The sequence below is a fragment of the Chiloscyllium plagiosum genome, unplaced genomic scaffold (genome assembly GCF_037043375.1).
Source record: "Chiloscyllium plagiosum isolate Xiang-an unplaced genomic scaffold, Cpla_swu_hap1 HiC_scaffold_4, whole genome shotgun sequence".
Classification (NCBI taxonomy): Eukaryota; Metazoa; Chordata; class Chondrichthyes; order Orectolobiformes; family Hemiscylliidae; genus Chiloscyllium; species Chiloscyllium plagiosum.
The window spans coordinates 151,230,050-151,257,685 of record NW_028270142.1 but is presented as its reverse complement, the minus strand read 5'-3'; the positions used below and the strand labels follow the sequence as shown (position 1 = coordinate 151,257,685).

The 27,636-nt window shown below is 44.1% G+C and overlaps 1 protein-coding gene across 1 annotated transcript in view; it reads right to left on the bottom strand.

The window, feature by feature from the left end:
- Positions 1–27,636, bottom strand: part of LOC122548771 (SCO-spondin-like) — a 130,753-nt gene that overhangs the window by 25,738 nt on the left and 77,379 nt on the right. The window contains exons 7-11 of the mRNA XM_087986793.1: positions 22,992–23,140; positions 19,478–19,524; positions 18,884–19,092; positions 6,650–6,745; positions 2,453–2,513 (exon numbers count right to left, since the gene is read on the bottom strand). Of these exons, the coding sequence (XP_087842919.1) occupies positions 2,453–2,513; positions 6,650–6,745; positions 18,884–19,092; positions 19,478–19,524; positions 22,992–23,140 (562 nt within the window). The remainder of the gene's footprint in view (positions 1–2,452; positions 2,514–6,649; positions 6,746–18,883; positions 19,093–19,477; positions 19,525–22,991; positions 23,141–27,636) is intronic.

Sequence of the window (27,636 nt, the reverse complement as noted above, 5' to 3'; positions counted from 1 at the left end):
AGAGGGCAAAGATTTATGCTGAGAGTGGTGTGTGTATGGAGTGAGCTGCCGGAGAAAGTGGTGGAGGCTTGTACAATTAAAATATTTAAAAGACATCTGAATGGGTATATGAATAGGAAGAGTTTAGAGAGATATGGGTCAAATACTGGCAACGGGTACTAGATTTATTTAGGATATCTGGTCAGCATGGACGAGTTGGGCTGAAGGTCTGTTTTGTATGACTCTATGACTTATAGATGGTGAACAGACATGGGGAGTCAGGAGGTGAGTTATTTCCCACAGTATTCCTAGACTCTGACCTGTTAGGAATCTGCCAGATATGGTTTCACTAATGCCCTATATAACCCCAGCGTAAGTTCCTGCTTTTGTATTCACATAATTCTGCAAGAACATATTATATGATACCTTATCAAATGTCTTCGCGAGATCAAGGTAAGTAAATTACCCAGTTATCTATAATTAGATAGATAGATAGATAGATAGATAGATAGATAGATAGATAGATAGATAGATAGATAGACAGACAGACAGACAGACAGACAGACAGACAGACAGAAAGAAAGAAAGAAAGAAGAATACAGCACAGATCAGGCCCTTCAGCCCTCGATGTTGTGCCAACCTGTGAACTAATCTAAGCCCGATCCCCTATACGATCCCATCATCATCCATATGCTTATCCAAGGAATATTTAAGTGCGCCTAATGTGGCTGAGTTAACTACATTGGCAGGCAGGGAATTCCACGTCCTTACCACTCTCTGAGTAAAGAACCTGCATCTGACATCTATCTTAAATCTATCACCCCTCAATTTGTAACTATACCCCCTCGTACAAGCTGACGTCATCATCCTAGGAAAAAGTCTTTCACTGTCTACCCGAACTAATCCTCTGATCATCTTATATGTCTCTGTCAAACACCCCCCCTTAGCCTTCCTCTTTCCAATGAGAACAGACCCAAGTCCCTCAGCCTTTCCTTGTAAGACCTTCCCTCCAGACCAGGCAACATCCTGGTAAATCTCCTCTGCACCTTTTCTTTTCAGAAAATCATGTTGACTTGGCATTGATCAATTTCAGCTTCTCTAAGCACAGTAAGAAACTCTTTCAGAAATATCCTGGAGCTGAGATAATTTATCTCCGACAGCAACCATTTTCCTATGGATATCACTTGAGCAGTTTTGGGCTCTTTATCTATAGAAAGCTATATTGGCAATGGAGGCAGTCCAGAGGTTCACTAAACCGTATCCAGGTATGCAGCCATTGTCTTATGAGGAGACGTTGAGTAGATTGGGCCTGAGTTTCAAAGAGTGAGAGGCAATCTTATTGAAACACACAAGATTCTTAGGGAGATGTGGAAAGGTTGTTTCTCCTTCTGAGAGTGTCTAGGACCAGAGGGATTATAAACTCAGACAGATTTAAGACAGGGACGAGGAGGAATTTCCTCTCCTGAGGGGTGGGAGGGAATCTGGAATTCTTTACCAGGGAGGTTTTGAGGGGCTGGATCATGAATCTTAGAATCGCCACACTGTGGAAGAAGGCCATTCAGCCTATTAAGTTCATGCAGACCCCCTGAAGAATATCCACTCTATCCCTGTAACTCTGCATTTCCCATAGCTAATCCACCAAGCCTGCACATCCCTGGACACTATGGGCAATTTAGCATGGCCAAACCACCTAACCTGCACGTCGTTGGACAGTGGAGGAAACCCACGCAAACATAGGGAGAATGTACAAACTCCATATAGACAGTCGTTCGAACCCTGGTGCTGTGAGGCAACAGTGCTAACTACTGGGCCACCTAGCTTGATGATAATTGTAGAGTGGGGAATATGCTGGGTCGTGAGGTTACAGATTGATATTCAATATAATTCAACAGCTGATGGCCAATAACATGTCATGAACACTTAGTTTGAGTTGCTATAATGTTCAAAGTCTCATTAAACACATTGGTATGCCAAACAAAGGATAAATTAGTTCAGTTGGCTGGAGAGGTGATTTGTATGTAGACTGATGCCAACAGTGTGAGTTCAATTCACGCTGGCTGAGGTTACCATGAAGGACTCTCCTCTCAACCACTCCCCTCACCTGAGGCATGGTAACCTCAGGTTAAACCACCACCAGTTGTTTCTGCCTCTCTAATGAGTGACTTTACCTCATGCTACACAGCACAATGGAGGTATCTTCAATATGAAGATGGGTCTTTTCATTATGAGGGAGGAATCTCTGAATGAAAACATTTCTCCTCATTTGAGTCCTAAATGCTCATCTAACCCTGAGACTGTCTCATGTTCAGACCCTCTCATTGTCCACCTCCAGAATCATGCAAGAGGGGGAGAGAAGGGAAAAGGGTGAGATTGGGGAAGCACACAGACTGTGTGAAAGACACAAGCTGAGAAATTGACAGCGAGAGAGACAGGAAGAGAATCACGCAGTCTGACCTGTGCTATCTTCACTTACCAGGAACTTCCTTCCTGCAGACTGGACAGCATTTTCCAAGTTCCTCAACTTTTACATAACCCTGCAATTCATGCAAAAATTAATTCTATAGTTGTAACACACAAAGTAAAACAAACAGCTTTTAAAACATACTATAAAAATATGCATAGGTTCATCAGTGGCTGAACATTCAGCCCATCATTTCAATGGTGGTTCTTTTCTGGAACAATCCTAAAATATTGGCTCTTTCCTACAATCTTCCAATTGTGTTATCCAGTTTCAAGTTGTCCCATGGACAGACGATAATAGAGCAGGCAGATTCTAGCCTCCTAGTTTCTATGTTGCTAAGCTTATGCTTATGTCCTGTTAAACCCCTAAACATTCTATCTGTTTTTCAGCGGCAGCAGCAACTCAAAGGGCGGGAGCTTGAACCAGGGGCCTGGCGGGAGCGGTGAGTCACTGATTTGAGCTTTTATATTTGAAGTCAGAGAGCAGAGGTTTCTGGGAAAGGGCGGACTTTGTCCTTTTATTTCCATCCAGCTATATAAGTCAGTGTTTTTTCGACCCCAGATCGTACCTTTGTAGGGCCTCCCACCCAATCACCTCCTCTAACCTTAAAGACCAGGGACATATCAGGTAAGCGTCTCTTCTTTTTTACTTTGTGACGAGGGGACTAGCAGGGATGGCAGTGCAGGGAGAGCAATGTTCCTCCTGCAGGATGTTTGAGGTGAGGGACGCCATTAGTGTCCCATCCAAAGACATCTGCAGGAAGTGCACCCAACTCTCGCTCCTCCAAGACTGTGTTAGGGAACTGGAGTGGGAGCTGGATGACCTTCGGATCATTCAGGAGGCAGAGGCTGTGATAGATAAGAGTTAAAGGGAAGTAGTTACTCCTAGGCATGAAGAAAGCTGGGTGACTGTTCGAAGGGGGAAAAAACAGTCAGTGTAGGGATCCTCTGTGGTCGTTCCCCTGAAAAACATGAATACCGTTTTGGATACTGTTGAGGGGGACGATTTACCATGGGTATGCAGTGGGGCCCAGGACTCTGGCACAGAGCCTGTCCCTGTTGCACATTGGGGAAGGAGGGAAAGGAGGAGAGTGTTAGTCATTGGGGACTCAGTAGTTAGAGGCTCAGATAGAAGGCTTGTTGGGAATGAACGAGACGCGCGGTTGGTGTGTTACCTTCCAGGTGCCTCGGATCATGTCTTTGGGGTCCTGAAGGGAGAGGGTGACCAGCCTCAAGTCGTGGTCCACGTAGGTACCAACGACACAGGTAGAAAGAGAGATAGGGATGTAAGGCAGGATTTCAGAGAGCTAGGGTGGAAGCTGAGAGCTCGAACAAACAGAGTTGTTATCTCTGGATTGTTACCTGTGCTACATCATGGCGATTCAAGGAATAGGGGGAGATATCAGCTGAACACGTGGCTGCAGGAATGGTGCAGGAGGGAGGGTTTCAGGTACTTGGATAATTGGGGTTCATTCTGGGGAAGATGGGACCTGTACAAACAGGATGGTCTTCATTGAACCAGAGGGGTACTAATATCCTGGGTGGGAAATTTGCTGGTGCTATTCGGGTGGGTTTAAACTAGTTCAGCAGGGGGATGGGAACCGGAGGTGTAGTTGCAGTGCACAGGAGGATGAGAGTAGGGAGGACAGGGACAGGATTTCAGGGTCGCAGGAATGTGCTGGCAGACAGCAGGTTGGTTTGAAGTTTGTCTATTTCAAAGCCAGAAGTATCCAAAATAAGGTAGGTGAGTTTGCAGCATGGATAGGCACTTGGGACTTCGACATTGTAGCCATTTTGGAGACATGGATAGAGCAGGGTCAGGAATAGATGTTGCAGGTTCCAGGGTTTAGATCTTTCATTAAAAACAGGCAAGGTGGTTAAAGAGGGGGAGGTGTGGCCTTGTTAGTCAAGGATACTGTAAAAGGTGACCAAGCATGTAGATGAGGGTAGGGCAGTTGACGTGGTATACATGGACTTCAGTAAAGCCTTTGATAAGGTTCTACATGGTAGGCTGTTGGAGAAAATGCAGAGGCATGGGATCGAGGGTGATTTAGCAGTTTGGAATAGAAACTGGCTTTCTGAAAGAAGGAAGCGAGTGGTGGTTGATGGAAAATATTCAGCCTGGAGTCTGGTTACTAGTGGTGTGCCACAAGGATCTGTTTTGGGACCACTGCTGTTTGTCATTTTTATAAATGACTTAGACGCAGGCATAGGTGGATGGGTTAGTAAATTTGCAGATGACACTAAAGTCGGTGGAATAGTGGACAGTGTGGAAGAATGTTACAGGTTGCAGGGGGACTTGGATAAACTGCAGAATTGGGCTGAGAGGTGGCAGATGGAGTTCAATGCAGCTAAATGTGAGGTGATGCACTTTGGGAAGAATAACAGGAAGGCAGAGTGCTGGGTCAATGGAAAGATTCTTGGTAGTGTGGATGTGCAGAGGGATCTTGGAGTCCATGTACATAGATGCCTGAAAGTTGGATAGTGCTGTTAAGAAGGCATACGGTGTGTTAGGTTTCACTCGTAGAGGGACTGAGTTCCGGAGCCACAATATTATGCTGCAACTATACAAAATGCTAGTGCGGCCACACTTGGAATATTGTGTACAGTTCTGGTCACCATATTTCGGGAAGGATGTGGAAGCATTGGAAAAGGTGCAGAGGAGATTTACCAGGATGTTGCCTGGTCTGGAGGGAAGGTCTTATGAGGAAAGGCTGAGAGATTTGGGTCTGTTCTCATTGGAAAGCAGAAGGGGGGATTTGATAGAGACATACAAGATGATCAGAGGATTAGTTCGGGTAGACAGTGAAAGTCTTTTTCCTAGGATGATGATGTCAGCTTGTATGAGAGGTGTAACTACAAATTGAGAGGTGATAGATTTAAGACAGATGTCAGAGGCAGGTTCTTTACTCAGAGTGTGGTAAGGGCGTGGAATGCCCTACCTGCTAATGTAGCCAACTCAGCCACAACAGGGAGATTTAAACAATCCTTAGATAAGCACATGGATGATTTGGGGATAGTGTAGAGGGACGAGCTGAGAATAGTTTATAGGTTGGCGCAACATCAAGGGCCGAAGGGCCTGTTCTGCGCTGTATTGCTCTATGTTCTATGTCCTATGTTATGGTCAAGTTGCCTCTCGTTTGAAACTCCATTGGACATGTGTACAGCCTGTCCAATGATTCCTCATAAGACAACACATGAACTGCTGTCAACACGTTTACATGGTTTCTTTTTATTCATTCATAAGTCCCACAAGTGAATAAAAGTAAACTGACTATGGCTGGGCGTAACATTTATTGCCCGTCCCGAGTTGCCCCTTGTGAAAGTGGGAATGAGCTACCTTCTTGAACCCCTATAGTCCATGTGCTGTCGGTTGACTCACAATGCCCTTACAGAGGGAATTCCAAACTTTTGACTCAGTGATTCTGAAGGAATTGTGAGACCTTTCCAAAAATGAAGAATGGCTTGAGGTTGAAAATGCCTTCCTAACGCCACTATGAATCTGTCCTGCCAATTTCAGGGATCTGTGGGCAAGCACCCCACAAGCTCTGAACTTCCTGATGTCCTGCCAGTCATTTGTCGAAAAGTATGGTGCTGGAAAAGCATAGGTCTGGCAGCATCTGAGGAGCAGGAGAGTCGACATTTCAGGCCTAAGTCCTTCATCAGGAATGTTTAGTATTCTGTTGTCTTGTACCTTCTTTCAAAGTGCATCATCTCACAATGATCAGGGTTATATTTTGTCTGCCACTGATCTGCTCATCTGACAAATCTGTTTGTATCCTCCTGTAACCTAACACCTTCTTCCTCACTGTCAACCTCCCAGCTAAACTTAAAATTGCTCCCTCTCATTTAAAAAAATAAAACAAAACTCAGAGATGTGGAATTCTCCTCTTTGCAAAGTTTTTTGATAAAACTCCTGAAAATAATGTTTGTCTAGTCTGTCTGTCCATTCTGTGTCAATGAATGTGTGGGTTTGGATTTAAAAGGGGATATGAGGTTTAATTTAAGGTTGCTTCAATAGTTAATAATCCACTTTGCCACATGTTAGAAAATACATTTTAAATAAGGTTTTGTTTTCTTATTCATTAATCTTCTCCCAAACTTATTCATTAAAACTTACGAAAGGTTCAAGCCAGGGAGAGACAGTTGTGAGTCCTCCTCAGACGTAAAGGCAAAAGAAAATTGAATAAACAAAAAGAAGATTTCTCACCTCCAGGCAGGTAAGTGGTGGACATTCAGAAGAACAGACCTTTCTTCCATTCAGGCATTGGCACCGCTCACAACCTTCTTCCCATTTGAAGCCTGGCTGTAAAACAATGCAGAAACCCCATTATTCTCAACTGTGAATATACAGCCATAGAGTCAGAGAGATGTACAGCATGGAAACAGACCCTTCAGTCCAACCCATCCATGCCAAACAGATATCCTAACCCAATCTAGTCCCACCTGCCAGCATCCGGCCCATATCCCTCCAAACCCTTCCTATTCATATACCCATCCAAATGCCTCTTAAATGTTGCAATTGTACCAGTCTCCACCACTTCCTCTGGCAGCTCATTCCATACACGTACCATCCTCTGCGTGAAAACGTTGCCCCTTAGGTCTCTTTTATATCTTTCCCCTCTCACCCTAAACCTATGCCATCTCGTTCTGGACTCCCTGATCTCAGGGAAAAGATTTTGTCTATTTATCCTATCTATGTCCCTCATAATTTTGTAAACCTCTATAAGGTCACCCCTCAGCCTCCAACGCTCCAGGGAAAACAGCCCCAGCCTGGTCAGCCTGTCCCTGTAGTTCAGATCCTCCAACCCTGGCAACATCCTTTTAAATCTTTTCTGAATCCTTTCAAGTTTAACAACATTTTTCCAATAGGAAGGAGACCAGAAATGCACGCAATATTCCAACAGTGGCCTAACCAATGTCCTGTACAGATGCAACATGACCTCCCAAATCCTGTACTCAATACTCTGACCAATAAAGGAAAGCATACCAAATGCCTTCTTCACTATCCTATCCACCTGCAACTCCACTTTCAAGGAGCTATGAACCTGCACTCCAAGGTCTCTTTGTTCAGCAACACTCCCTAGGACCTTACCATTAAGTGTATAAGTTCTGCTCTGATTTGCTTTCCCAAAATGCAGCACCTCGCATTTATCTGAATTAAACTCCATCTGCCACTTCTCAGCCCATTGGCCCATCTGGTCCAGATCCTGTTGTAATCTGACGTAACCCTCTTCACTGTCCACTACATCTCCAATTTTGGTGTCATCTGCAAACTTACTAACTGTACCTCTTATGCTCACATCCAAATCACTTATGTAAATGACAAAAAGTAGAGGACCCAGCACCGATCCTTGTGGCACTCCACTGGTCACAGGCCTCCAATCTGAAAAACAACCCTCCCCCATCACCCTCTGTCTTCTACCTTTGAGCCAGTTCTGTAACCAAATGGCTAGTTCTCCCTGTATTCCATGAGATCTAACCTTGTTAATCAGTTTCCCATGGGGAACCTTGTCGAATGCCTTACTGAAGTCCATATAGATCACATCTACCTCTCTGCCCTCATCAATCCTCTTTGTTACTTCTTCAAAAAACTCAATCAAGTTTGTGAGACATGACTTCCCACACACAAAGCCATGTTGACTATCCTGAATCAGTCCTTGCCTTTGCAAATCCATGTACATCCTGTCCCTCAGGATTCCCTCCAACAACTTGCCCACCACCGAGGTCAGGCTCACCGGTCTATAGTTCCCTGGCTTGTCTTTACTGCCCTTCTTAAACAGTGGCACCACGTTTGCCAACCTCCAGTCTTCCGGCACCACACCTGTGACTATCGATGATACAAATATCTCAGCAAAAGGCCCAGCAATTACTTCTCTAGATTCCCACAGAGTTATCAGGTACACCTGATCAGGTCCTGGGGATTTATCCACCTTTAACCGTTTCAAGACATCCAGCACTTCCTCCTCTGTAATCTGGACATTTTGCAAGATGTCACCATCTATTTCCCTACAGTCTATATCTTCCATATCCTTTTCCACAGTAAATACTGATGCAAAATATTCATTTAGTATCTCTCCAATTTTCTGTGGCTCCACACAAAGGCAGCCTTGGTGGTCTTTGAGGGGCCCTATTTTCTCCCTAGTTACCCTTTTGTCCTTAATGTATTTGGAAAAACCCTTTGGATTCTCCTTAATTCTATTTGCCAAAGCTATCTCATGTCCCCGTTTTGCCCTCCTGATTTCCCTCTTAAGTATACTCCTACTTTCTTTATACTCTTCTAAGGATTCACTCGATCTATCCTGTCTATACCTGACATATGCTTCCTTCTTTTTCTTAACCAAACCCTCAATTTCTTTAGTCATCCAGCATTCCCTATACCTACCAGCCTTCCCTTTCACCCTGACAGGAATATACTTTCTCTGGATTCTTGTTATCTCATTTCTGAAGGCTTCCCATTTTCCAGCCATCCCTTTAACTGCGAACATCTGCCCCAATCAGCTTTCGAAAGCCTAATGCTGTCAAAATTGGCCTTTCTCCAATTTAGAACTTCAACTTTTAGATCTGGTCTATCATTTTCCATCACTATTTTAAAATGAATAGAATTATGGTCGCTGGCCCCAAAGTGCTCCCCCACTGACACCTCAGTCACCTGCCCTGCCTTATTTCCCAAGAGTAGGTCAAGTTTTGCACCTTCTCTAGTAGGTACATCCACATACTGAATCAGAAAATTGTCTTGTACACACTTAAGAAATTCCTCTCCATCTAAACCTTTAACACTATGGCAGGCCCAGTCGATGTACGGAAAGTTAAAATCCCCTACCATAACTACCCTATTATTCTTACAGATAGCTGAGATCTCCTTACAAGTTTGTTTCTCAATTTCCCTCTGACTATTGGGGGGGTCTATAATACAATCCCAATAAGGTGATTATCCAATTTCTTGTTTCTCAATTCCACCCAAATAACTTCCCTGGATGTATTTCTGGGAATATCCTCCCTCAGCACAGCTGTAATGCTATCCCTTATCAAAAATGCCACTCCCCCTCCCCTCTTCCCTCCCTCTCTATCCTTCCTGTAGCATTTGTATCCTGGAACATTCAGCTACCAGTCTTGCCCATCCCTGAGCCATGATATCCCAGTCCCATGCTCCTAACCATGCCCTGAGTTCATCTGCCTTTCCTGTTAGGCCCCTTGCATTGAAATAAATGCAGTTTAATTTATTAGTCCTACCTTGTCCCTGCCTGCCTTGACTGTTTGACTCACTTCTGTTCTCAGCTGTACCCGTCTCAGATTGATCTCTTTCCTCACTATCTCTCTGGGTCCCACCCTCTCCACCCCCCACCTTACTAGTTTAAATCCTCCCATGCAGTTCTAGCAAATTTCCCTGCCAGTATATTAGTCCCCTTCCAATTTAGGTGCGATCCGTCCTTCTTGTACAGGTCACTTCTACCCCAAAAGAGATTCCAATGATCCAAAAATGTGAATCCTTCTCCCATACACCAGCTCCTCAGCCATACATTCATCTGCTCTATCCTCCTATTCCTGCCCTCACTAGCTCGTAGCACTGGGAGTAATCCAGATATTACTACTTTCGAGGATCTCCTTTTTAAATTTCTGCCTAACTCTCTGTAATCTCCCTTCAGAATCTCAACCTTTTCCCTTCCTATATCGTTGGTTCCAATGTGGACAATGACCTCTTGCTGGCCCCTCTCCCCCTGTGAGAACATTCTGCACCCTCTCTGAGACATCCTTGATTCTGGGACCAGGGAAACAACACACCATTCTGCTTTTTCTCTGCTGGCCACAGCAACGTCTGTCTATACCTCGCACTACAGAATCCCCTAACACAATTGATCTCTTGGAAGCCGACGTACCCCTCGTTGCATTACAGCTAGTCTCAATACCAGAAACTTGGCTGTTCCGGCTACGTTCCCCTGTGAATCCATCACCCCCTACATTTTCCAAAACAGCATACCTTTTTGAATTGGGCATATCCATAAAAGACTCCTGCCCTAGATGCCAACCTCTCTCAGCCTTCCTGGAGTTAACCCATCTATGTGACTGTATCTGAGACTTTCCCCCCTTCCTATAACTGCCATCCATCACATACTGTTGCTGTTGCAAATTCCTCATCGCTTCTAACTGTCTCTCCAACCGATCCACTCGTTCTGATAAGATTCGCATCCAACAGCATTTATGGCAGATATAATCCGCAGTAAACCTTAAACTCTCTTTAAACTCCCACATCTGACAAGAAGTACCTATCACTGCAAAGGTCATTTTTGCTCCTTCACAATCTACAGATCCAGAAAACAACACCATCTTATTTCTCTACAAACACTGCCCCAGGTTAAATTAATAGCTATGGCTTATATTTTAAGTTTAATCAAGAGACTTATCTCCAAAAACATATAATCAAGAACGAACCCACTATACTCACTACTGCAGCCTTTCTCTTGGACAGACTTAAAACAACAATGAACTTATCTGATTCTGTGCTGTGAACTTCGCCCAACAGTTCCTCCAAGATCAGTTGTGAATTTCATTGTTTGTTAATTTTCCCAGATGCACTCCGATGTCCAGCGATACATGAATTCAAACATCAAAGGCAGTAACTGTGCAGGTTCTCTCTCTCTCTCTCTCCTGCACTGTCCTCACCATGTACTTCCTTTGTCTGCTCTTCTCCTTTTTAAAACTGCTGTTGTTTTGACTTTTTTTTCCCAAAGTTCCAAAACAATACAACAGCATATAAAACAGTAATTGCTGCTCCTGGAATTCGAGGAAATCACCTCCAACACCTAAAATACCTCAAAAAAAGGAGCAGCTCTTACAGCCAGAAATTTTTCCCATCCTTGACAAGAACCTGCACAGTTACCGCCTTTGCTGTTTGAATTCGTGTATCGCTGGACATCGGAGTGTATCTGGGAAAATTAACAACCAGTGAAATTCACAACTAATCTTGGAGGAACTCTTGGGCAAAGTTCACGGCACAGCATCAGATAAGTTAATTGTTGTTTTAAGTCTGTCCAAGAGAAAGGCTGCAGTAGTGAGTACAGTGGGTTATTTCTTGATTATATGTATCCAGAGATACACTTCCTTTTGAAAGGACAGTCAGAGTGGGCAGGGTGGGATGGGGTTGCCTTGTTAGTAAAAACTGCATGGTGGCTCAGTGGTCAGCACTGCTGTCGCACAGTGTCAGGGACCCAGGTTTGATTCCACCCTTGAGCAACTCTCAGTGTAGAGTTTGCATGTTCTCTCCATCTCTGTGTGGATCTCCTCAGGGTCCTGTAGTTTCCTTCCATCAGGCCAAAGATGTGTAGTTGGGTGGATTGGCCATGGGAAATGCAGGGTTACAGGAATAGGTGGGGATGGTGGGGATGGGGAGCTGGGGGGGAAGTGGTTGAGCCTGGGTGTGATGCTCTTTGGAGTGAACTCAATGGCTAAGTGGCCTGCTTCCACACCGTAGGGATTCTACGATTCTAATAAAAATAAAGTAAGAGTGATATGGAGTTGAGTGTAGAATTGGTGCGGGTCGAGTTGAGGAATCGCAAAGGAACAAAAATCCTGATAGGAGTACAGGCCTCCTAACTGTCATTAGGATGTGGGGTAGAAAATAAATCAAGAAATAGAAAAGGCCTGTAAGAAAGACATTATTTCAATAATCATGGGGGACTTCAATATGCAGGCGGAATGGGAAAATCAGGTTGATAGTAGAAAGGAACTTCTACAAGATAACTTTGGAGCAGTCTGTGGTCGAGCCTACAAGTGAACAAGCAATTCTAGATTTGGTGATGTGTAATGAGGCAGATTTGATTAGGGAGTTGAAGGGAGTTGTCCCTTGGGGACAGTGACCATAATATGATAGAATTCACACTGAGGGGGAGAAGCTGGAATCAGATGTCACGGTGTTATAATTGAGTAAAGGTAACTACAGATACATGAGGGAGGAGCTGGCCAGAGTTATTGGAATCAGAACCGAGCAGGGAAGTCAGTGCTGCAGCAATGGCCGGAGCTTCTGGGGGTAATTCAGAAGGAATAGCATAAATTTATCTCAAGGAAGAAGAAACATACTAAGGAGGAGGGTGCAAAGTAACCGTGGCTGACAAGGGACACTATAAAAGCATAAGAAAAAGCATACATTGTGGTGACGATTAGTGGGAATCCTGTAAAAATCAGATGATAACTAAAACATCAATAAAGGGGAGAGAAGATGAAATATGAGATGCCTAGGTCTTTTTAGATATCTAAAACGTAAGAGTGAGGCAAGAGTGGAAAATGAGACTGGAAAAGTAGTAACGGGAAACAAAGAAATAGTGGAGGAACTGAAGAGGTACTTGACAACAGTTTCCACAGTAAAGACACTGATAGCATACTAGAGCTTCAAAAGAGGCAGTGACAGAGATGGCCATTGCTAAGGAGAAGGTGCTAGGAAAGCTGAAAGATCTGAAGGTAGGTAAATCACCTGGACCAGATGGATTAGACCTCAGACTTCTGAAGGAAATAGCTGAGGAGATGGTGGAGACATTGGTGGTGATGTTTCAGGAGTCACTAGAATCAGGGAGGGCCCCAGAGAACTGGGAAATAGCTGATGTAACCCCTCTGTTTAGGAAGGAAGGGAGGCAGAAGACTCTAGGAAATTATAGGTTGGTTAGCCTGACCTTGGTTATTGATAGGATTTTAGTGTCCATTATTAAGGTTGATATTACAGAGTACTTGGAAATGCAAGGTAAAATAGAGCTGGATCAGCATAGCTTTGTCAAGTGGAGGTCAGACCTGACAAATCTGCTCGAATTTTTTCAGGAAGTAATGAGCAAGTTAGATAAAGGAGAACCAGTCATTTTGAATTTCCAACAGAGCTTTAACAAGATGCCACACAGGAGGCTGCTAAATAAGATACGAGCCCTTAGTGTTAGAGGCAAGGTACTGACATGGATTGAGGATTAGCCGACTGGGAGAAGGCAGAGAGTAGGGATAAAAGGACTATTTTCAGGATGGCAGGTGTTCGGGTATCAGTGTTGGGATCACAACTATTCACATTACACATTAATGATTTGGATGAAAGGACTGAGGGCAATGTTGCTCAGTTTACAGAAGACACAAATGTGGTGGGATAGTGAGTCTTGAGAAAGTGGCTGCAGGAGGAGTTGGACAGGCTAGGAGAGAAGGCAAAGAAGTGGCATATGCAATACAATGCAGGAAAGTGTAAAATTATGTAGATGGCAGGAAAAATATGTTAATTTCTAAACAAGGAAAGGCTTTGAAAATCTGAAGTGCAAAGGGACTTAGAAGTCCTACTTCAGGATTCTCTGAAGGTCAATATGTTGGTTCAGTTGGCAGTTAAGAAGGCAAATGCAATGTTAGCATTCATTTCATGAGGATCCTGGACAAACTCTATAGGGATGGACTGCTGAGGCTGTGTAAGGCTCTAGTCAGACTGCATTTGGAATACGAAGTGTTTTGGGCCCCATATTTAATGAAGGACGTGCTGACTTTGGAAGAGGTGCAAAGGAGGGTTAGAAGAATGATCCTGGGAATGAAGAGCTTGTCTTATGAAGAGTGGTTGAGGTGTCTGGGTCTGCACTCAATGGACTTTAAAAGGATAAAAGGAATCTGGTTGAAACTTACAGAATGCTGAGAGGCTGAGATAGAGTCCATGTGAAGAAGATGTTTCCACATGTAGGAGAGACTAGAAACCGAGGGCACAGCCTCAGAATGATGAGAGGATCTTTTAGAACTGAGATGAGGTGGAATTCCTTCAGCCAGGAGATTGGTAAATCTGTGGAACTCATTGGTGCAGAAGGCTGTGGATGTCAAGTCATTGAGCATATTTAAGACAGAGATAAACAGGCTCTTAAGTATCAAGGGGACCACTGGTTAAGGGGAGAAGGCAGCAAAATGTGGTTGAGAAATATATCAGCCATAATTGAATGGTGGAGCATATTCAATGGGTTGAAAGCTCAAATTCTGCTTCTATCTATGAAGATAGAACTAGAAGCAGAGTAGGCAATTCAGCCCCTTAAGCCTGCTCCACTATTTCAAACAATCATGGCTAATCTGACCTCAGACTCAACTCACTTTCCTACCTGTTCTCCATATTCCTTTGACCCATTACTGATTAAAAATCTGTCTGTCTGACCCATAAGTTTACTCCATGTCCAGCATCCACGGTACTTGGGGGAAACAATTCTGCAATTGATGACCGTTTGAGAAAAGTCATTTTTCTTGATCTCAGTTTTAAATCTGCTTGCCCATATCTTTAAACTATGACCTTTCATTCTAGATTGCCCGACACCCTTTATACATCAATTCTGTCAATTCCCTTAATCATCTTACATAACTCAACTGGATTTATTCTCATTCTTCTAAACCAGAGAGTATTGGCTGAAACTGCTCAATCCCTCTTCATAAGACAAATGTTCAAGTTGTAAGTTTACTGGCTGAGCTGGTAGGTTAGTTCTCAGACTCTTCGTCCCCTTGCTAGGTAACATCATCAGTGAAGCGCTGGTGTTATGTTCTGCTTTCTATTTATGTGTTTTGGTCTGTTAAGGTGGGTGATGTCATTTCTGGTTCTTTTTCTCAGAGGGTGGTAAATGGGGTCCAAATTGATGTGTTTATTGATGGAGTTCTGGTTCAAATGCCAGACCTCTAGGAATTCTCATGCGTGTCTCTGTTTAGCCTGTCCTGGGATGGATGTGTTGTCTCAGTTGACATGGTGTCCTTCTTCGTCTATGTGTAAGGTTGGTCATGTCTTTTGGTGGCTAGTTTTCTGCCTGCCTGTCCAATGTAGTGTTTATCACACTAGCCACAAGCTAGAAGAATAGCAGAACAAAATGGCTGCAGAATATTGCAAGAAATTATTAATGATGCCCACAACCGACTCCACAAATACAAAAGGCAAATTTCACGCCAAAACTCTTTGTACACTAAGACAACTGACCAGGAATGAACACGTATGTTAGAACGAACCATCAGCATCAAACAACAGCAGGTCAAGACAAATTAAAAAAACTATCCCTACAAGAAAAACTGGACAAGCTTGCACAAAAGAATAACACAGACAATTCAGAAGTTTGGATTAAGAAACTGTTAGACTGGAAAAAAGCCATCCTAGTAGGAAGGACCCTACAACTGCTGAGACATGGACAAAAAGGACTTCCTAACAGCACTGGAATCAACCCTGAAAGACAACGTTGAAACTTTATTGCTGGAACAGCACAGCAGGTCAGGCAGCATCCAGAGAACAGGAGATTCGACGTTTCGGGCACAGGCCCTTCTTCAGGCCCTGTTCCCTGGATGCTGCCTGACCTGCTGTGCTGTTCCAGCAATAAAGTTTCAACTTTGATCTCCAGCATCTGCAGACCTCACTTTCTCCCTGAAAGACAACGGACTTACGGAAGAAACTCAGCCAGACAGACAATCAGACAGACTGTCAAACAGACAGTAGCACCAACACTAAGCAGAAAGAAAGAAGGGAACACCCTCAATACACAAGAAAGGAAAGCCCTAGAAGGACTCAGAAACGACACAAGTATTGTAATCCTACCTGCAGACAAAGGGCACATGACCGTCATCCTAAACAGAACACAGTACATTGAAAAGGCAAACTCCCTGCTCACAGATACCGACACCTACCAATAGGTGGCGATGGAACCAACTCCAGAGCTAGACACCCATATCACAGCATCACTGAAGAAACTCCACAAATCAGGTGAAATGAACAAGTTAGATCTCCAAGGAATGAAACCTGATGGAACCAACATGCCTGTTTCTATAGATTATCGAAGGTACACAAAGCAGGGGTGCCCCCTCAGACTCATAGTCTCACTTCCTGGAACATACAGACTAGCAAAGGAACTTGACTGTAAGCTGAAATACCTAATAGAAGACTCATGCCACTCCATCCATTCCACCCAAGAATTCCTGAACATCAAAGACAAAAAGATAGAAGAGGACGAGGTTATGGTCTGCTTCAACGTAATGGTGCTATTCACATTAATTAACATCACCCTGGCCAAAGAAACACTGACCTCACTACTAGACGAACCAAGGACACAAACACTAGACAGCACCATCTCCATCAGTGAGGAAAGCATCCTAAGGCTAGTAACCTGGTGCCTCACTTCCCACTTCACCTTCAATGACATGACCTACAAACAAATCAATGGTATACCCATAGGATCACCAATACAGGATTTGTAGCAGAAGCAGTAATGCAGAGACTCGAACAAACAGCCCTCCCTATAATCCAACCCAAACTTTGGGTTCACTATGTGATGACACCTTTGGCATCACGAAACAGAACAAATTAGGGGAAACCTACAACATCATCAACAACACCCTTACTGGTATAAAATTCACCAAGGAGAAAAATAACCCTTCCTAGATATCATAGCGAAACGAACAGTCAATGGAGAACTGTAGACCGCGTCTACAGGAAAGCAACACACACAGACCAGATACTCAACTACAGGAGCAATCATCCCAACACCCACAAACAGAGCTGCATCAAGACATTATTTAAATGGGCCACAACACACTGCAGCACACACGAACTATGAGCAGCAGAAGAAAAATACCTATACAGAGTATTCAAGAACAACGGGTACCTGAGAAGCATAGTCTGCTGATTCTTAAATAACAAACCCAAACTAGAAGACACAACAGAAATGATATCACTCACCTTAACAGACTAAAGAGACACAAAAAGAAAGCAGAACAGGACACCAGTGCTTCACTGTTGATGTTACCCAGCACGGTGATGAAACATCTAAGGACAAACCTGTTAGTTCAGCAAGCAAACTTACAAACTGAACCTCAACCTGAGCTACAAATCTTCTCTAAAATCACAAGACAAATGTCTCATCTTTGGAATCGATCTAGTGAAACTCTTCTTAAGGGGGAGGAAATGGCCTAGTGGTACTATCACTGGACTGTTAATCCAGAAACCTAGATAATGTTCCCAGGACCCAGGGTTCAAATCCTGCCCTGCCAATGGGGGAATTTGGGTATTTTTAAAAATCTAGAATTGAGAGTCTAATGATGATCATGCCTATTGTCATAAAAAAACCCCATCTGGGTCACTAATGTCCTTTAGGAAAGGAAATTGCCATCATTACCTGGTCTAGACTACATGACAATCCAGACCCACAGCAATGTGGTTGACTCTTAGCAGCCCTCTGAGCAACTAGGGATGGGTAATAAATGCTGGTCTAGCAAATGACATCCTCTTTTTGGGAATGATTTTTTAAACAATACCTCCAATGCAACTACATCCCTCCTTAAGTAAGTGGACTAAAATGTTACGTGATACCCGAGGTATGGGCTCATTAATGTCTTGTACAGTTGCAGCAACACTTACCCACTATTATCCTTTTAGCAATAAATGCCGGAATTCTCTTTGTCTTGCTTATTATCTGCTGTATTTGTAGACTAGTTTTCTGTGACTCTTATACACAGACACCCAGATCCCTCTGCACCAAAGCACTCTGAAGTTTCTCTCAATTTAGATAACAAGTTGTCTTTCTATTCTCCTGAACAAAATAGAAAATCTCGCACCTATCCATGTTAAACATCATCGGTTAAAGTTTGACTTGGGCATCTAACCTATCCATATCCATCTATAAATTTCTTATTTCTTCATTGCAACTTACTTTCCCATCTATTTCAGTGTCATCTGCAAATTATTATCTCTGCACCCAAGTCATAAATATCGATTGTAAATAGTTGGGGCCCAAGGACTGAAGGAAAAAGTGAGGACTGCAGATGCTGGAGACCAGAGTTGAAAAGTGTGGTGCTGGAAAAGCACAGCAGGCCAGGCAGCATCCGAGGAGCAGGAGAATCGACGTTACGGGCATAAGCCCTTCTTCAGGAAGGACTTATGCCCTTCTGAGAAGGGCTTATTGCCCGTAACGTCGATTCTCCTGCTCCTCGGATGCTGCCTGGCCTGCTGTGTTTTTCCAGCACCACACTTTTCAGCCCAAGGGCTGAACTCTTTGTCACCCCACTAGTTGTATCTTGATGACCAATAAAACCCCATTTATACACACTCTATTTGCTTTCTAGTCAAACACAACTTACCTTCCATAAAACCATGCTGACTCTGAGATTGTATTTTGACTTTTCAAATGTCTTGTTATTACTTCCTTACTCTGGAATCCCATCTCCACACCTCCTTCCCTTACTAATAGGTCTTTAAACAATTTGTTGCTCCTTTGATACACCTTGAGCTGTCCCCTACATGAATGATGCTAAATAAACACGAGTTCCCCAATTCAACTCTCAGCCCCTGATATCTCAGCCTTGCCTTTGGGTTTGACTGAGATCATCTTGCCCACATTGTGTAGTCATGCACTAATTAGTTGCAGGCCAATGAGCAGCTTTTGGTCTCTGATGGGAGCCTGTGCAGTTAGACTGGGCACTAACTGCTGTCTCTGCCACTCACCGGGTAGATGTGATCTTTGACGATACACTCGCAATAAGCTGCAGTGACACAGTGTCCTGAGCTGTTCCTGTATTTCCCAACCTCACACACACAGCCTCTCTCGTCAAAACGACAGCTTGGTGCAGTCACAGAGTAAACGTCCTGACATGATCGCTCACAGCTCAGATAATCCGCTGTCCCTTGATTCCAAATTTCACCATCAGGACATTCTAAGATTAAAAGAAGGGCAGTAATATCAGTGTGAGTCAGCAGGGTTGGGAACTGAGAGCAATGAGGTGGGGTTGACAGAGTGGGGGTGGGAAAGGGCAAGGAGATAGACAGTGGGGGGAAGGAGGGGTGATGGAGAGTGGGGGAAAGGAGTGGGTGACTGAGAGTGAGGGATTGGAGAGGGGGGCTGAGTGATTGGGTGGAGGTGACAGAGACTGATTACGGGGTGGGGTAACAGAGACGGGGAGAATGAAGGGATGGGGTAATAGAGCTTGGAGTGGGAGAGGTAGGGGTGGGGTGGGGTAATGGAGAATGGGGAGAATGGAAGTGATGGGAATGACGGGTGACAGAGTGGCGGGAGTGAATATTTTTTAGGTAGTTTATTACCTTCGCAATCTGATTCGGAACAATGGAAAAGTCCCCTCTGACAAACACTGTAATAAAAAATATTCAAATAGTAAAACACAATAGAATTGAGAGAAACTGTAATGTTCGTAGCAACCACTCCATCAGGATGGAACTCAGGGTTAGAATAATTTGGAGATGCCGGTGTTGGACTGGGTTGTACAAAGTTAAAAATCACACAATATCAGGTTATAGTCCAACAGGTTTATTTGGAAGCACTAGCTTTCGGAGTGGATGTTGTGGTATAATACCAGAATGATACAGTTACAATACTGAAACCATTCATTCAGTCCATCTATTGTACACCAGCAGTTACTATTTTACCAGTTTGTAGAAAAAAAGCATACTACATGAAAACAGGAATCAGTTATCTGATCCTCAGCCGTGCTCCATCAATCAACACAGTCATATCTGGTCTGCTGCTTCAACTCTAACTTGCTGACCACTTCCCGCACCTTGGATTTCCTTTTTGTGTCCTCCTTACTGCCTACTTGGTTGTCTAACTCTGCCTCATCAGCAACATTTAGAATCATCAGAAATAGGAGCAGCATAAGGCCATTCAGCCCTATGAACCTGTTCTGCTATTCAGTATGAACATGGCTGACCATCCAACTCAGTCTCCTGTTCCTGCTTTCTCCCCATGCCCTTTGATCCCTTAGCCAGAAGTACTATATCTAACTCCTTCTTGAAAACATTCAATATTTCTGTGGTAAAGAATTCCACAGGCTTAACTCCCCCACTCTCTGGATGAAGACATTTCTCCTCATCTCAGGCCTAAATGGCCTAACCCATTTTCTTAGACTGTGACTGCTGGTTCTATACTCAGCCACATCAGGAACACCCTTCCTGCATCTAGTCTATCTAGTCCTGTTGGATTTTTACAGGTTTCTATAACATCTTCCCTCAGTCTTCTAAACTCCTATGAATATAATCTTGTTTCAGTCTCTCTTCAAACATCAGTCCTGCCATCCCAGGAATCAGTCTGGGAAACCTTTGTTGTACTCGCTCCATTATCAGAACATTTATCCTCAGATAAGGAGACCAAAACTGAAAACAACACCTCAGGTCTGGTCTCACCAAGGGTCTGTATAATTGCAGCAAAACATCCCTGCTCCTGTACTCAAATCCTCTTGTTAAGAAGGACAATGTACCATTTGCCTTCTTCACTGCCTACTGTATCTGCATGCTTACCTTCAGTGACTTTTGTACAAGGACACCCAGGTCTTGTTACAACTCCCCCTTTCCCAATCTATCACCATTCAGATAATAAACTGCCTTTTTTATTTGCTATCAAAATGGATAACATCACATTTATCTACATTTTACTGCATCCCTCAGTTTCTTGAACCCTTGTTTTTTGATGTAGAGTGACACCAGCAACATGGATTCAGTTCCTACACTGGTTGAGGTTATCATAAAGAACTCTCTTTCTTAACCTCTTCCCTCATCTGAGACGTGGTGATCCAGAGGATACACCAATTTTCTCTCTCTCTTGTCTTTCTTTGTATGTCAGTCTTGCAACCCCGGGAATCATTCTCAATAAACAAAACATCATTTACAGATAAAGGAGACCAGAACTGCACACAATATCCCAAGTGTGGTCTCACCTTGACCCTGCATAATTGCATCTCTGCTCCCCTACTTGAAAATGAAAGCCAATTTGTCTCCTTCACTGCCTGGTGCACCCTCAGAGACTGGTGTACAAGGACACCCAGCTATTGCAATACCTCTCCCTTTCTTAGTCTACACCATTCAGATAATAATCTGCTTTCCTGTTTCGTTATCAAAATGGATAACCTCACATTTATCTACATTACACTTCTTCTGCCATGCATTCCCCTCTATCCCTCCTCTGTCAACTTGTCCAAATCACACAAACATTCTGCATCCTCCCCGCAGCTGATCCTCCTTTGTGTCATCTGCAAAATTGGAGATAATACATTGAGTTTCCTCATCTAAACCATTAATATATGCTGTGAATAGCTGGGTCTTAGTGCTGATCACTGTGGTACACTACCAGTCAAATTTATCAAGCCAAATTCAGCCAGGAAGTGGACTTTTCCAGTAATAGCATTAACTGGGATCAGAGCACTGGGTACAATGTGGAATCTAAGACGATCTCAGTGAGGGAATGGATGAGATAACACATAGAACATAGAACAATACAGCACAGAACAGGCCCTTCAGCCCTTGATGTTGCACCGAGCTGTGAACTATTCTCAGCTCGTTCCCCTACATTATCCCAAAATCATCCATCTGCTTATTTAAGGATTGTTTAAATCTCCCTAATGTGGCTGAGTTGACTACATTAGCAGGTAGGGCATTCCACACCCTTACCACTCTCTGCGTAAAGAACCTGCCTCTTGACATCTGTCTTAAATCTATCACTCCTCAATTTGTAGCTATGCCCCCTCGTACAAGCTGACGTCATCACCTTAGGAAAAAGACTTTCACTGTCTACCCGAACTAATCCTCTGATCATCTTGTATGTCTCTATCAAATCCTCTCTTAGCCTTCTTCTTTCCAATGAGAACAGACCCAAGTCTCTCAGCCTTTCCTCATAAGACCTTCCCTCCAGACCAGGCAACAGCCTGGTAAATCTCCTCTGCACCTTTTCCGAAATATGGCAACCAGAACTGTACACAATATTCCAAGTGCGGCCGCACTAGCGTTTTATATAGTTGCAGCATGACATTACGGCTCTGGAACTCAATCCCTCTGCCAATGAAACCTAACACACATGCCTTCTTAACAGCACAAACCACCTGGGTGGCAACTTTCAGGGATCTATGTACATGGACTCCAAGATCCCTCTGCACATCCACACTACCAAAAATCTTTCCATTGACCCAGTACTCTGCCTTCCTGTTATTCTTCCCAAAGTGCATTACCTCACATTTAGCTGCATTGAACTCCATTTGCCACCTCTCAGCCTAATTCTGCAGTTTATCCAAGTCCCCCTGCAACCTGTAACATTCTTCCACACTGACCACGACTCCACCGACTTTAGTGTCGTCTGCAAATTTACTAATCCATCCGCCTATGTCTGCGTCTAAGTCATTTATAAAAATGACAAACAGCAGTGGTCGCAAAACAGACCCTTGTGGCACACCACTAGTAACCAGACTCCAGGCTGAATATTTTCCATCAACCACCACTCGCTGCCTTCTTCCAGAAAGCCAGTTTCTAATCCAAATTGATAAATCACCCTCGATCCCATGCCTCTGCATTTTCTCCAACAGCCTACCATGTGGAACCTTATCAAAGGCTTTACTGAAGTCCATGTATACCACGTCAACTGCCCTACCCTCATCTACATGCTTGGTCACTTTCTCAAAAAACTCAATCAGGTTTGTGAGACACGACCTGCCCTTGACGAAACCATATTGACTATCTGAAATCAAATTATTGTTTGAATTTTTTTCTCAGACCCCCACTACAATCTTTTGAAGATTTTTCTATTGCTGACTCCCAGTCATTCAGACTGAATACTCACCATGTGCTGCACCGGTGACGTATTATAGTTCCTGCTGTGTAATTCCTGTGTTGACCCTCCTTTGAGATATTGGTGATCCAGGGCATTGTGGAGCTCAGTAAAGAGCAGTGACATTCCTCAGGAGATACACAAATCCCATCCTGTAGGAGCTGTTCAACAATAACAACCAACCATTCAGCAATCAATCGTGACACAATCTGGAATTACATGTAACTCAAAACTGCAGAATTTTAATTTGTGGTGATCAGTTTGGAGCTGATTGTGTTGGCAAATCACTGAAAGGCAACAGGACAGTATTGACAGAGACATTTTAAAACGCATACTGACTAGTTCTGTTCAAAGCCAGCCAGAAACAAATGCAAATACATCATTTTGGAAATTTATAAATAGTTAGGCTTTTTTAAAATGTATTTTTTTAGTAGGATGTGGGTGTCGCTGGCTGTGCAGCATTTATTGCCCGTTCCTAATTGTCCTTGAGAGATGGTGGTGAGCTGCCTTCTAGAACCGCTGCAGTCCGCCTGCTGTAGGTTGATCCATCATGCCATAAGGAAGGGAATTCCAGGATTTTGATCCAACAACAGTGAACGGCTATATTTCCAAGTCAGGATGGTAAGTGGCTTGAAGGGGAATTTGCAAGGGGTGGTGTCCCCATGTACCTGCTGCCTTTGTCCTTCTAGATAGAAGTGGTTGTAGATTTGGAAGGTGCTGTCTGAGGATCTTTGGTGAATGTCTGCAGTGCATCTTGTAGATAGTGCACAGTGCAGTGGTGAAGGGAGGGGATATTTGTGGATGGGGTACCAATCAAATGGGCTGCTTTATCCTGGATGGTGTCAAGCTTCTTGAGTGTTGTTGGGGCTGCACTCATCCAGGCAAGTGGGGAGTATTCCATCCCACTCCTGACTTGTACCTTGCAGATAGTGGACAGGCTTTCGGGAGCAAGAAGGTGTATTACTTGCTGCTGTACTCCTAGCCTCTGACCTGCTCTTGTAACTGCTGTGATAATGTGATGAGTCCAGTTAAATTTCTGGTCAATGATAACTCCTAGAAAGTTGATAGTGGGGGATTCAGTGATGGTAACACTACTGAATGTCAAGAGGTGGTGGTTAGATTGTCTCTTATTGGTGCTGGCCATAGCCTGGCATTTGTGTGGCGTGAATGTTACTTGCCACTTGTTAGCTCAAACCTAGATATTGTCCAAATCTTGTTGCATTTGAACACGGACTGCTTCAGTATCTGAGGAGTCACAAATGGCGCTGAGCATTGTGCAATCATCAGGGAACATCCCTACTTCTGACCTTATGATGAAGAGAAGGTCATTGATGAAGCAGCTGAAGATGGTTGGGTCTAGGACACGACCCTGAAGAACTCTTGCAGAGTTGTCCTGGAGCTGAGATAACTGACCTCCAACAACCACAACCATCTTCCTGTGTGTTAGGTATGACTCCAATCACTAGAGAGTTGGCCCCCCAATACCCATTGATTCCAGTTTTGCCACACTCGGTCAAATGCAGCATTGATGTCAAGGGCTGTCATTCTCACCTCATCTCTGGAATGCAGCTCTTTTGTCCATGTTTGCACCAAGGCTGTAATGAGGTCAGGAGCAGAGGGGACCTGGTGGAACCCAAACTGGGTGTCACTGAGCAGGTTATTGCTGAGCAGGTGCTGCTTGATAGCACTGTTGATGACACCTTCCATCACTTTACTGATGATCGAGAGTAGACTAGTGGGACAGTAATTGGCTGGGTTGGATCTGTCCTGCTTTTTATGTACAGGACATACCTGGGCAATTTTCCACATTGTTGGGTAGATGCCAGTAACTGTAACTGTATGGAACAACTTGTCCAGGGGAGCCACAGGTTCCAAAGCACAAGTCTTCAGTGCTATTGTCAAAACGTTGTCAGGGCCCAAAGCTTTTGCAGTATCCAGTGCCTCCAACTATTTCTTGATATAATGTGGAGTGAATCGAATTGGCTAAAGGCTGGTATCAGTGATGCTGGGGACCACTGCCGGAGGCTGAGATGGATCATCTTCAGACTGAAGATTGCTGCGAAAGCTTCAGCCTTATCTTTTGCACTGATATGCTGGGCTCTTCCATCATTGAGGATGGGAATGTTTATGGAGCCTCCTCCTCCTCCAATAAATTGTTTAATTGTCCATCAACATTTGTGCCGTTTGGCACACAAGTAGTCCTGTTTGGTGTCTTCACCAGGTTGACATCTCATCTTCAGGTATGCCTGGTGCTGCTCCTGGCATACCCCCCGCACTCTCCTTTGAACCAGGGTTGATCCCCTGGCTTGTTGGTAATGGTTGAGTGGTCCATGAGGTTACAGATTATGCTGGAGTACAATTCTGCTGCTGTTGATGGCTCACAGTGTCTCATGGGTGCCTAGTATTGAGTTGCTAGATCTATTCAAAGTCTATCCCATTTAGCATGGTGATTGTGCCACGCAACAAGATGGAGGGTTTTGTCAATGTGAAGTCAGGATTTTGTCTCCACAAGGAGTGTGCAAATGTCATTGTTACTGATATTGTCATGGACAGATACATCTGCAGCTGGCAGATTGGTAAGGCTGAGGTCAGGTATGTTTTTCCCTCTTGTTGGTTCCCTCACCACCTGCCACAGACCTAGTCTGTTAGCTTTATCCTTTAGGACGCAATCAGCTCTGTCAGTAGTACTGCTGCCAAGCCACTCTTGGTAGTGGACATTGAAATTCCACACTCAGAGTACATTGCGTGCTCTTGCCATCCTCAGTGCATCCTCTAAGTGTTGTTCAGTTGAAGTGTTCTGGACTTTGGAGTCTTTGTAAGATGTAAACATCAATGGCTAGGCCAACATTTATTACCCATCCCTGCATAGAGTCCATACAGTGCAGAAACAGGGCAATGACCCCATCAGGTCTGCACCAGCCCACTGAAGAGCATCCCTCCCCAATTTCCCTATCCCTGGGTAACCCTGCATTTCCCATGGTCAATCCACCTAACTTGCACATCTTTGGACTGTGAGAGGAAACAGGAGCACCCAGAGCACCCATGCAGAAATGGGGAGAATACGCAAACTTCACACAGCGTGGAATTGAACCTGGGCTGGAAATGTGTTGCTGGAAAAGTGCAGCAGGTCAGACAGCATCCAGGGAACAGGAGAATCGACGTTTCGGGCATAAGCCCTTCTTCCTGAAGAAGGGCTTATGCCCGAAACGTCGATTCCCCTGTTCCCTGGATGCTGTCTGACCTGCTGCGCTTTTCCAGCAACACATTTCCAGCTCTGATCTCCAGCATCTGCAGACCTCACTTTCTCCTCAATTGAACCTGGGCCCCTGGCGCTGTGAGATAGCAGTGCTAATCACTGAACCACCACGCCATTACTTGCACTTAAAGTAATATAGAGAAATTCTCGTACCCAAGCTTCAAGAAGCATCTTGCCATCACTTTCTTAAGAGTAATTAGTATTTGCAGTTTTAGATTAGATTAGATTACAGTGTGGAAACAGGCCCTTCGGCCCAATAAATCCACACCAACCCACCCATACCCCTACGTTTACCCTTTACCTAACACTATGGGCAATTTAGTATGGCCAATTCACCTGACCCTGCACATCTTTTGGACTGTGGGAGGAAACCGGAGCACCCGGAGGAAACCCACACAGACACGGGGAGAACGTGCAAACTCCACACAGTCAGTCGCCTGAGGCGGGAATTGAACCCGGGTCTCTGGCGCTGTGAGGCAGCAGTGCTAACCACTGTGCCACTGTGAGAAAGATATTATTATCATAGAGGAGTGCAATGAAGGTTCAGCAGACATGTTTCTAGGGTGGCAGGACTGTCCCAGGAAGAGATTGGGATAAATTGAGTCTACATTTTCTAGTGTTTCAAAGAATGAGAGGTGATCTCATTGAAATCAATAAGATACTTAAAGGGACAGACAGGATGGATTCAGGTAAGATATTTCACCTGGTTGGGGAGTCTAGAACCAGGGAACATAATTCTAAAATAAGGGGAAATGCCACTTAGGACTGAGATGAGGAGAAATGATTCTACTCAAGAGTTATAACAAAGAACAATACAGCACAGGAACAGGCCCTTCAGCCCGACAATATTGCACTGGCACATAATGCCTTTCTAATTGAAAACCTTGTGCTACTATGCAGTCCATATCTCCCTCTTCTATGTCTGTACATGAATCTTTTAAATGTTTCTACTGTATCCATATCCATCACCTTCTCTGGCTGCACATTCCTTCATGAACCACCCTCTGTGTAAATGAACTTTCTTCTCACATCTCCTTTTAACTTACCCTCCTTTACCTTAAACCTATGTCCCCTAAGTAATTGATATTTCTACCCTGGGAAGAAAGAGTCCAACTATCCATCTCTCCACATCGTCATAATTTTGTAAACTTCTATCTTCAAAGTTTGTGCGAAGATTTGTAGCTCGGGTGCTCGTTGCTGTGGTTCTGTTCGCTGAGCTGGAAGTTTTTGTTGCAAACGTTTCGTCCCCTGGCTAGGCGACATCATCAGTGCTTGGGAGCCTCCTGCGAAGCGCTTCTTTGATGTTTCCTCCGGTGTTTATAGTGGTCTGTCCCTGCCGCTTCCGGTTGTCAGTTTCAGCTGTCCGCTGTAGTGGTTGGTATATTGGGTCCAGGTCGATGT